This window comes from Hordeum vulgare, chromosome 3H (genome assembly GCF_904849725.1).
Source record: "Hordeum vulgare subsp. vulgare chromosome 3H, MorexV3_pseudomolecules_assembly, whole genome shotgun sequence".
In the NCBI taxonomy this organism is placed as follows: Eukaryota; Viridiplantae; Streptophyta; class Magnoliopsida; order Poales; family Poaceae; genus Hordeum; species Hordeum vulgare.
The window spans coordinates 540,835,838-540,847,358 of record NC_058520.1 but is presented as its reverse complement, the minus strand read 5'-3'; the positions used below and the strand labels follow the sequence as shown (position 1 = coordinate 540,847,358).

The 11,521-nt window shown below is 40.4% G+C and overlaps 1 protein-coding gene across 4 annotated transcripts in view; it reads left to right on the top strand.

The window, feature by feature from the left end:
- The first annotated feature begins 2,130 nt into the window (after window positions 1-2,130).
- Window positions 2,131-11,521, top strand: part of LOC123444826 (protein HASTY 1-like) — a 40,050-nt gene continuing 30,659 nt past the window's right edge. For 2 of the 4 annotated variants that reach the window (XM_045121679.1, XM_045121681.1), the window contains exons 1-22: window positions 2,138-2,320; window positions 2,398-2,499; window positions 3,178-3,222; window positions 3,313-3,393; window positions 3,474-3,543; window positions 3,623-3,693; window positions 3,791-3,954; window positions 4,034-4,105; window positions 4,197-4,431; window positions 4,559-4,621; window positions 4,871-5,131; window positions 5,317-5,430; window positions 5,521-5,656; window positions 5,743-5,912; window positions 6,277-6,375; window positions 6,903-6,975; window positions 7,752-8,374; window positions 8,477-8,599; window positions 9,744-9,847; window positions 9,966-10,260; window positions 10,536-10,735; window positions 11,007-11,477. In XM_045121679.1, the coding sequence (XP_044977614.1) occupies window positions 2,216-2,320; window positions 2,398-2,499; window positions 3,178-3,222; window positions 3,313-3,393; window positions 3,474-3,543; window positions 3,623-3,693; window positions 3,791-3,954; window positions 4,034-4,105; window positions 4,197-4,431; window positions 4,559-4,621; window positions 4,871-5,131; window positions 5,317-5,430; window positions 5,521-5,656; window positions 5,743-5,912; window positions 6,277-6,375; window positions 6,903-6,975; window positions 7,752-8,374; window positions 8,477-8,599; window positions 9,744-9,847; window positions 9,966-10,260; window positions 10,536-10,735; window positions 11,007-11,477 (3,677 nt within the window). In that variant the 5' untranslated portion in view covers window positions 2,138-2,215. Of the gene's footprint in view, window positions 2,321-2,397; window positions 2,500-3,177; window positions 3,223-3,312; window positions 3,394-3,473; window positions 3,544-3,622; window positions 3,694-3,790; window positions 3,955-4,033; window positions 4,106-4,196; window positions 4,432-4,558; window positions 4,622-4,870; window positions 5,132-5,316; window positions 5,431-5,520; window positions 5,657-5,742; window positions 5,913-6,276; window positions 6,376-6,902; window positions 6,976-7,751; window positions 8,375-8,476; window positions 8,600-9,743; window positions 9,848-9,965; window positions 10,261-10,535; window positions 10,736-11,006; window positions 11,478-11,521 lie in introns of all 4 variants that reach the window. The other 2 variants (XM_045121682.1, XM_045121680.1) reach the window with 2 other exon arrangements.

The following is an 11,521-nucleotide window of genomic DNA, read 5'->3' as shown; positions in this document are numbered from 1 at the left end:
CACAACGATTTCAACGTGCTTCAGCGCTCGTGAGTGTTTGCTAGGCTTGCCGAAGGCAACATACCACCGGTGAACTTTACTGTCAACGGCAACAACTACGACAAATGATACTACCTTGATGACAAAATCTATCCTCAATGGACCACTATTGTCAAGACAATACCCGACCCTGTCGAAGAGAAGAGGAAAAGATTTGACCAAGAGCAAGAGAGTGCTAGAAAGGATGTCGAGCGTGCCTTTGGTGTTTTGCAATCTTGATGTGGCATCGTTCGGTATCCTGCTAATACCTGGAGCATGCATAAATTGTGGGAGGTGATGATTGCCATGCATAATATGATCGTAGAAGACGAGCGCCCGGAACGTCTGTACGATCAAGAGTTTAAGTTTCAGGGTGAGAATGTTGTGCCTGAGCATGGAGCAGCGACAACATTTGAACAGCTCACCAAATTTCATCAAGACATGGGTGATTGGGAAACTCACGTGTAACTGCAAAATGATTTGGTTGAGCATATGTGGGCTCATGTTGGTAATCAATAGATTTATCTTTTTTTATTCGTTTGCAAAACTATGTAAGAATTATGTGAGACATTATTATTTTTATTCGGTTTGTAATAAACTATGCTATTTTATTCTGTCCAAAATACTATGGAAATGCATGCAAAAAGGACGGCCAGCCGACCACACCGGCACATATGGGTCGGCGCGTTGGGCGCACTACGGACCCATATGTAAAACAGGGCAGCCGACCCAAACGGATGGTCCGTTTGGGTCGGCGTGTTGAAGTTGCTCTTAGAGTATAAATTCATCCATTTTACTCTGTACATAGTTCCTTTTAATTTTTTTTTATATTAAGAAATGTGTTTTGAGGGTCAAAACGACCAAGTGACCAACCAAGCAAGCGGGGCCTAAGCGTGTCCGAAGTCTATACCTAATAATAAAGCGGCTATTGCTTCCGTCGGAAAACCCACCTCGGTATTTTTATAAAAAGCCCCTTAATTTTTGTTATTCAACCCGCGCTCCATCATTTATCTGCAACGCCAAAGAAAAAATGATTCGCTGCAAAAATTATACCGTACGCATCGCCTCCTCTTATCGACCCTGGGCCACCCTGGCCTGTGCCCAGGCCGCCGTCATACCACTCGCCGCCGTGGCCGACCTCAACCGCCACCCCTGTCGATCTCAACCCACCCGCCTCCGCGGCCGTACCTCTCCCCGCTCACTGCCCCCGTTGCAGCGCTCGAGAGCATCGCGTCGACCCTGGTCCACCCGCCTGTGCCCATGCCGCTGCCACACCACTCGCCGCCGCGGCCGACCTCGACCATCACTGTTGTCGATCTCAACCCACCCGCCTCCACGGCCGTACCTCTGCCCGCTTGTTGCCCCCGTTTCGGCACTCGAACACAGCTTCTGGATCAAATCAACGCGACAACTACAATGACTTGGGATGATGCGTTTGCTCGATGCAGAACGGCGGCAGCGCGGCGGAGCGAAGTACTTGCAGGTGGAGGCGGGCCTCCATGGCTCACACGGGGAACTCCGAGGTTATGGCGTGGCAACGACGACTCCTTATGGCCAGATAGAGGCGCCTAACACTTGCTCCCCTCATCCGGCAGGAACTCATCATCTGGTGAGATCCCCTCCCCATGCCTCCAACAGTATGCCAAGCACCGGCAAGAAATTTTATTTTGTGGAGATTTGTTTGCTGATGAATGAATGTATTGAATGTAAGATTGTATTGTTGTAGAGACAGAGAATGGAACACCATCTTCAGTTTGTCATCTGATCCCACATTCTCTACCCCATGAGTGAAATAAAATAATAGTACATTGATCAATTCACGTAGACTCTTTGTTTTGCTTTGCTTGTCCCGCTTAATTTCTCATCATGGTGAAATTAACAATGAACGGATTGATTTTCAACAAAATATGATAGGACTGACTACATTAGTTAGTTAGCTTATTATTTTAATAAATTAAAATGGTTATAAAAAAGATTAAAAACGTGTGATATTTTTTTTTCTGTTGCAACGCACGGGTCCTTTTGCTAGTCTTTCTAAAAGGTACTAGCTAAGATTTTTTTAGTGGACCAGCCAACTCCGGAGTCCACCGCAAGTATAAATAACCGCAAGCGACACAGGTTCCCTTTCCCCCGAAGCTTGGACGGTACTCGAAACCCGAGAAAGTTCTAGAAGCATCTTCCGCGGGCCGGAAGTCAGATGGACGGCGCGGCCTCTATGGAGGCGTCGGCGGAGGAGGAGGATTCCGGCGACGCCGTCATTCTCGACTCAAGCGTGTCCGCCGCTTCTGCAATGCGCGAGCTTGTTCGTCCCCTCCCCCGCTCCCCCCTTCCCCCCCTTCTAATTTTCCTACCGATTGATCTGGGGATGATGTGTTATAGGGGGAAGAAGTGTACGAGGATTTGTTGGTGAAGGCGTCGCTTCAGCTGCTTGGGAAGGGTCTTCCGCCTCAAATCTGGCACCATGGCTTCGAAATGATGCAGGTTATTCTTGTTACATACGCGTCATCTCCGTTTTCCTCTCACACAGAGAGTTCTGTCCAGTAGACGAGGATGTATAATTTACAGTAATTTTACTTGCTAGGTGAACAAATGATGCTGGTTATTCCTCGTTTTTTTTACATACTCGCCATATCTGTTTTGTGAATGGTAATCCTTCCTGCTTTCAGTTAGATCGAGTTCGAGGCTGCCCTTGTGTTTTCTTATGCTTTCCCAGTTAGATCGCACTGAATAAAGTTGCAATTCGTAGATCCCATTATCACTCAGCTTTAGTTTTGTCTTAATGGAGACAACAACATCCACCAAGACTAGACATTACTGAATCTGTTCCCATTTGTAACAAGTCCTGTACCTCTTAGAGAGCTTCTTACAATAATGAACGGAGGCAGTATGTTTGAATTATTTTCCTCCCACACAGGGGGTTCTGTCCAGAGACAGTTAGTAGACAAGGATACAATTTGTAATAATGCTACTTATTCACTGCATATGCAATTCTTGTACACGCTCCAGTTTACTTCTATTATTATACTTCATCATTACGGTAGTATGACTGTTGTGGAATTTGCCTGTAACATATGCAGCATTCCTACATTGATTGATATATATAGTTTCTACGTTGATCATACTACTCAGCTATAACTCGTGGCATGTTGATATTGACAGCATCTATTTATATCAAGGAGTGCTACAGCTGCTTTAATGGGAAAGGTTCTTACTTTTTTTTTCCTTCTGTTTTTGTTATTTGATTTGTTTGTTTCTGTGCCTGTTTTGTGTTCAAATGTCAATGCTATTTTGCAGGTAATTTGGAGTGGCGGAGTTTCTTTATTGAATGATTTGCTTTCTTCCGTTACTTCTCTATCTAAATCAGGCCCTAAAGATGTGAGTTCATCAACATATAACCTTCTAGATTCCTTCCCAGCATTGAAGTTATTGTTAATAAGTGTCGCTCAAATTGTTAGGCTGAGTTGTCTGCCTTCATTTTAAAGTGGATTTCAGATTTTCGGATTGTTTCTACCATAGACTTAGAAGGTAAGTGGTGTTTTCCTTGGTTATTTTCTGTGCAATCGTTTGAAGTAGTAAGGTAAACCAATATTACTCTTCTTGTTAGGTGGCCTATGCGAAGCAGGTTTATCTGATTTGGATGAGTTCCTCACAAATGTCATGCTTCTCATTTCGTCTGTAAGTTATTTTTCTTTCTGTGTATTCAACCTTTATAGTTCATCTGGTAAGATATGGCTTCTTAATGTGAATTCTTCTTGGGATATCTCATTGTTAGTTGCTTGAGCAACATGTTGAGTCAATTCTTTCCGAGCACCCTGACGAGCTCATGGTATCAACTGAAGAGGATGTCTTGACAGTAACAGCTTGCTTGCTTGCTGCAAATGCGTACGCGGAGTGGGTTCCCGTGGTTCATCTTGTCAAACATGGTCTAGTTAAAAGGTTTACTTTCAGAAATTTGAATTTGTTAGTTCGTGTTGTCTTTATTTTGATGATGACCACATAATCTTTAATTCTGCAGATGCCAGTCCTTACTTCATCTCAGTAAATTCTGGACGCATGCTTTGAAGTTTTTCAAAATTCTGTGCCAAAGGTGTGTATACTATTGGTTTCCCCTTTCTCCTAAGCGAATAAATTTTTTACCCTCCCTTCTGTATTGCTTGTGGCTGTGAATGTTTTCTTAGAAGAAGGCCTCCTACTGTTGCAATGGATTATGCTGGCGCAATGAACCATGTCTTTGAGATCTTGATGAGCATTTCACAAGATTCTTTGACCAAAGTTGGAGCATGCTTAGATTTTGGTTGTGAAAGGGAGTTCAACATTGCTGAGGGTGTCTGTGACTGTTTGGTTGCTCTGGGTTCATTCAACATGCAATTTATTATTGCAGATACCATTAAGGCCTCCTGTTTCCTTCGACAGGTCAGTGCTCACCAGATAGTATTCTTTGCTTCTCGTGGTATCAGTGATCACCAAATAGTATTCTTTGCTTATTTTGGTATCTTGTTACTTAGTGGCCCTGATGTCTACCTTATCTTGGTGCTTGTAGATGCTGGAATATTACCAACATTACAAGATTGCACTTCATTTTCAGTGCTTACCGTTTTGGCTGGTATGCTCTGTATCTCACACAGCTTTACTAAAATATTATTCCGTTTGGCAATATTGTCTATTTAAGGGAAGGGTGGTCTCACAATGTTTGTCCAATGAGGAAATTATTAGTGCAGCTATTGCACTATTTGCGCTTTCTACCTTGCTTTAGTGTTGTTATAAAGATGTCGAGTAGTGGTAGTTTGTTAATTAGTAGAGTATGCTTAATCCAACATTATTCTTGTTCTTATGAAATTTATTCCTTGTGCAGATGGTTCTAACTGAGCGACCTAAAGAAATCTTTATAGCCTCTGACCTTGGGGGTGTTACTTCTGCATCTGGGACCAATTCAGCAGAAAAGGGGAATATTGCAACTTTTTTATTTTTTAGCGATGATATATGCAGTGTGATTCTGGATGTTTCATTTATAAGAATGCTCAAGACACCTGCAACCATATTACCCAACTCGTTAGAGTTATGGAGTGATGAGCTTCATGGAAAGAATGGCTTCATACAGTACCGTTCTAGACTGGTGTGTTTCTTGTTACATCCCATAGCCCTCCTCGAATTAGCAGTTCGTTGTCTACCATCACATGTTTATTATCTGTTGAAGCTTTCTCAATAGACTTTTATCATAGCGAAGAGATATAAGAGTTGCTTATGGTGGTTCTTATGTTTCCTCTCTGCTGAATGTAACATTTTGATTCCTTCATTTAGTTGGATATCATCAAATATATTGCTTATCGAAGACCAATCCTTGCTGCCAGCAGAGCTGCACAGAGAATTAACAGCGTCATTGGAGATGCAAGTACAGTATCAAAATCCCCCAAGGTTGGATCCTTCATATTTATTCAGCCAAGGTTAATTAGCTGTCTTGTTTTTTTTCTCTCAATTTTTTTATTTGACTCACAAGTATTTTAGGATTTGGCTGCAATTGAAAGTGTACGGCTAGTGCTTACCACAGTTGTCAATGCAATATTTGATGATCCGGTTAAGAACGGAGAGATAGTTCTGGTCACAAAATTTTCGTTGCAGAGGATACATGACATATTTGGAGGTCTGCAGATCATTCACTCGCATTTTTGTGTGTGGTAAATGTAGTTCTGTTCTATCTTTATCTCACCCTGTGATTTTGTAAATCAGGTCTACTTGATCAGCTTCTATCTTTGAAGTGGACAGAACCAAGACTTGCTGCTATCCTTGGACACTACTTGAATTCGTTTTGTCCTTACCTGAGGTGTCATCCACCTGTAGTTCCCACAGTTGTGAATAAACTTTTTGAACTATTGTCATCAATCACTGCCAGCTCTCATGTAAGCTTAACACATTCTTTCAGTCAAAAGGGAAATACAATTGTGAACCAGTTTAGACTGTATTCTACTATTAATCTAAAACATACTCAATGCTCACGAGCCTGAAATCATTCTTCCTGATTTTAGCGTGCTGTTCTTTTTGAAGTAGGCTATTTGCTTCTGGATAATTAATCTACCTGTTTGACGTGTTACCTTGAAAATTCCACAATAATTGAATTTTTAGCCAAGGTTGAATTTGTTCTAGGTGGTCCAATATTTGTGCAATTAAACATTCAAGGGGGTGAGCATGAACAACTAGTCTGAGTTCTCTACAAGTTTGGTGAACTTACTTTCTCCTTGCTTTATTAACATTGCTGTCTAACAGGACCCTTCAACAGCTCGGAGTGCCCGATCACAAATATGCTCATGTATCATTCACATATGCAAAGCTGTTGATAGCACTGCTCTTCCTTTATATATGAAGGTTAGTTTTGATCCACTTCCCATGACCTTAAATTCTTAGCAACAACTCTCCTGATTTTCTTCAACACGCTCGTTTCTCTTATATTTTAGCAACATGTATGGAGTAGTTTGATTAGAAGTACTGTAAGTTCTATATCTTCACTGCATATTGTTTACAAGCTAGAGAATACATACCATGTCATCATATTTTTCTCATTACTCATTACATTTTGAACTAGTTCCAGTTTGCATGGTAATTACATGTGCACATATACCTGACTTTGGTTGCTCTATAAGTGGGTATTTCTATTTTTACTTCTTACTGAACTGCTTGGAAAGGTTAATTAATTCTTACTAAAGTGCTCAGTAAGGTTACTTCTTACTACCTCTGCTTTGCGCGCATATTCAGCTCTATTGGGGATCTTGTAGCTTGAGTTTTTTATTACATAATTTTGGGAATTACTGGCATTGCCAAGTAGAAATCTATAAGAAATTGATTCTGTGAAGTCTCTAATTCTTATATGAGATAATAAACTGATTGACATGCAGGATTTTGTCTCACCTTACATTACCGAAGAAGATGTGCTAGACAGAGCAAATTATTCCGTCGAACAGAACAAAGGTAAGATACACCTTTCGCTCTAAAGCCAATAATATGGAACTATTTAAGAACTCTTGTTGGAGAGAGAAGAAAATATATAGTAACTGACCATTTTTTTGAGGATTCAATGGTAAATTCTATCTGGAAAATGATAGTTAAGAAATGGCAACCATCAAACTCGCAGATGCAAAATATGGACTATATCCTGGTGCTAGTTATTCTGCTGAGCATTTTTTTAGTTATTCAAAAGTAATAGATCCTTTCCTGCTCACCATGTACTGCATGCCTTCCAGATTGTAAGATGTTCTAGCTTTGTCCTAAGTCATGCTCCCTCCGTAAACTAATATAAGAGCATTAGAACACTATTTTAGTAATCTAAACGCTCTTATATTAATTTACAGAGAGAGTACTTGTTTAAGTTTGACCAAGTTTAACCAATATCTACAATTACCAAATAACTATGCTATGATGAAGATATATATTTTATTGTGGATTCAATAAAACCAATTTAATGTTGTAGATGTCGGTACATTTTCAATGAACCTGACTAATTTAAACAAGTTTGAGTTAAGGCAAAGCTATAACATCATATAATTTCGAATGGAGGGACTAGTTCTGGAGAGAGTATCCTGGAATTACCGCAGTCTGTTTCCTTGACGCAGACTCGTCTGTTAAAATAATGCAGCATTCTTTTTGTTACTATTTGGAACTCAATAGCACTGGTTTACATATTGAATACGTATGCATAGTTGTCAAATGTATCTGCTCATTTCTTATTTCTTTTTGTCCTTCTGTAGGGGGAGATGGAAATCAAGACAGACACACTATTAACCTCCCAGCATCTAATACAATGTCATCTCGTCAAGTACGTGTGCGGACTGCAGGGCTGGGGCCTTGGGCTCTGAAAGATGAAAATACAGGCTTATCAGTTGCTCTTCCCTATCGAGAGTATCCACTCACTATGCAACCTTCTCCTGATTCTTGTTCTAATCCTTCATGTCCTAAAGCTAGTCCATTCACTAGGTTATTTGGTTGGTTCAGTAACAGGTCAGCTAGTAAGCATCAAATATATGTAAATGACTGTACCTTAAACCCAGTGAACTTAGGGCACAATGTCCTTCGTGATCCCCAACTCTACTCCTCCTCTTTCTCGTTCCATGGTCATGTGCCCATCTCTTGGTTGGGTTTGGGTGAGAAATCCCAAAACATACATAGAGGCAAGAGTTCAAGCCTAAGTGTAGGATCCCAAATTAATGCTGGAAGTTCTAGCAGTTGTTCTCTACCCTGTACTCCTGGAATTGGGGATTCTTATTGCTCTCTCGGTACACAAAAACAACTATCTCATCTGAATCGGGAACTTCAAAATTGTGTTACTTCTGTGAAGCAAGTGGTCAGTGACACCGATAAACCAGGAGAGGAGGTGGGCCTCCTTAAAAGAACTCCTTACCACACAAGTACTGTGCGTGATACTGTACCTATCCATCAATAAGATATGCTTATATTGCTGCCTATCTTTTATCAGGGCCCGACAGCTAACAATTTTGATGGTCATGGTCAAGGGAACAATCAAGAGTACGATCCTGTTCAGGGCAATGCTACTAGTGATTTGGAAAGACCCTCTGAGTCGTTTGTGCCAAAATGGCTGGTAAGGGTACTGTTACATTCCCTTATTGTTTGTTTCACATATTTGGACTTGTGGTTACTGAATTATCTCTTGATAAAAAATAAATTGATTCTTGGAACATATATTTTTGGAGTTACAATTCATACATGAGTATGTGTTTGGAAGTTAATATGTCAACTGTTCCTATTATGAAACTGTATGATTGTGATCTGACCTACCTTGTAACACGTATGATTGTAATGCACTATCATCACAGTATCAGCTTCTGGACTATTGTAGCCTGCCATGTAAGAGTCAAACTGGCCAAGCTAATTAGGCGGTGTATGTGCAATGTGATGAGGCTGCTTGGTTGAATATGGTGTACATGCCGGAATTGTGATTGGATTGAAGGCTAAGTAACTGAATTAGTTTTGTGTGGCTTATAGATGGGTACATTGTACTTCGGTTTTCACCTTATCCAGGCTTACCATATGCACACTTCTTTTATATTTTCTCATTGACTTGGCTTGAGCCGACCTTGCTGTGCCACAGGCCAGATGCAAAATCCATCTTGCCAACTAAACGTGTACTGTAGCATTATATACCCTGGCTAAATCATATGCTCAGCCTGTATATGACGAGTTGATAGTGGCCATTGAGGAGAGAACCAGCAATAGAGTGGTGGAAGAAGCCCCAAATAGGGACAAATATAAACATCTAGTTTCAATGGTAGCATACCTAAGAAAAATAGGAAGGACGGAGCCCAAGTAGAGAGGTTGCGCTCCTCTTTAGCAGTCAGGGCCACTTCTTTTACTGGCTTTTAGAATAAGCTGCCCCCTACCCAGCTTATTCTAGAAGCACAACCAAAATTATTATTTTAGAAGCCTACTAATTAAGACTTGACTAGTTGGCTTCTAAAAAAATATTTTTAGTTGGGCTTCTAGAATAAGCTGGGTAGGGGGCAGCTTATTCTAGAAGCCCAAAAAAGCTAGCAAAAGAACTGGCCCTCAATACATTCAGAGTTTAGGGAAGTGGGGAATTTTTTGTTTGAATATCCTGATTTTTTTGGGTGCATTGTCGCTTATGTTTTGCTTTGGAGTTTGGATACTGAAACTAGGCATATTAGCTTGCTATGCTGCTCTATGGATTTACATCCCTGATTGTTCTAGCGTCATTGATGGTGCAGGGTAAGTATAAAGTAACGCTAGGCTATCAAGGAAAGCCCGAGCTACTTCTTTGGGAGCACAATCTCTTGTCCAAAGCATTCACCACTGTGACGGCCTGTCCTGGGTACTGGGGCAATAACATCCTTTTACACTTCCTATGTTGTCACATTAAGTGCACTTAGTTATAAAGTTCACTACAGCAGATCATGATGCAAAACAAATTTATGCCTTTTGTCTGGCAGGATTGAATGTAAGGAGCAGTTGCTTATGTCTCTATTGAACCCTTTGAACAAAATTTGGACCCAGCCAGAGTGGGATGAAGAATACATGAGTTATCCACATCGTCTATCTGGTCTTCTTTGCAATGATAAATTTATGAAGACAGTATGTTTGTTGGTGAAGTCATTTGAGAAGGAGGCCAAAGGAAGCAAAATTGAAAATTCAACAGGAACACAGGAAAAATGCCCTCCAGCGCCATCTACTAATTATCAGTACTCCTCTACCTTCCCGCAACTAAAGTTTGCCCTGCTCTTACGGGTAATTAACTACCATCAACACTTCATTTCTTGGATCGATGGTGACAGTAGAGCTGATATACAATTTGTAGGAAATTTTCACAGTAACTAGGAAAAAATTACTTAAAAGAAACCAGCATTGGAGAGATGTATTGCATGGGCCCTATTTGTGAGAGACATGACTGGTGGTATTTTTGGGGTCCTCCATCTGTGCAAATGCTTACTACCCTAGTTTAAATTTTTGTTTTTCATGTTTTATTGTGATTATGTAGTTACAATGTTTCTCATTTACTTCAGATCCTTCATTTTATACACATGGCTTGGATGGATCGATCTGATTATGATCTGCCAGAAATTATTCGAAGAGCTAAACTCATTAGTACCAACGAGATATCCACTTTTCTAAAAGAGAATAATACTTTACCTGACAATGATGGAGTCGATGCTCGTAGGATGAATGCTATTGGAACATGGTTACATGAAATTCGAGAAACTGGGTAAGTCTGCTGCTTCACAGCTGTTTGTCAAACCGATTCTACTGTTTCCACAGAGATATATTTAAAAAGAATTGTATTCAGGTTGCATTAGTGATATACACTCTCCCCATATCGTTAAGTTGTGCATTTATGTTCAAATCATTGAACATAAATACCCTGCAATGGAGGTTCTAAAGTGCATGCGCTCCTAGCCAGATGACACTGACTTCTTTACTTTTGATCTTTCAATTGTCTGTGTGTTTGAAAAACGTTATTTTGTATAATGTTACAGGTACAAGGCAATAGGCTTGTGGGCATCTGTTGAAACATCATTTTTTGGATTGGACCGTTCTTTTTTCATCAATGCTCTAGTAGATGATATACACTCCATGGATTTTATTCATTTGGGGAAACTCATACAGTTCACATTTATTCCATTAGTCAGATATTGCCCTCGAGGATGTTGGGACAAATGGATGGTGGAGTTGTTTGAATCTTTATTTATCTACTGTGAAGATATCTTTGGTTATGCATGGCTCAGTCTTATACACGAGGGCCGAGCTAAAACTGCAGCTTACTTCGGCGGTCTTTATGGACCAGAAGAAAAACTCAAGAAATTAGAAGTGGAGCTGCTGCTTGAATTCACTCGTTCTGTATCTTATTTGCTCAGGGTCTTAGCATCAGAAGAACTTAATAGGGGCCTTCCACATTTGAATTGTCCAAAGTCTGATTTGAAGTCCATATCTTCTAGCTCCCTTATGGGGTATGGATGTCATTCAGTTGTGTTTTATCTGTGTGATTTCTACA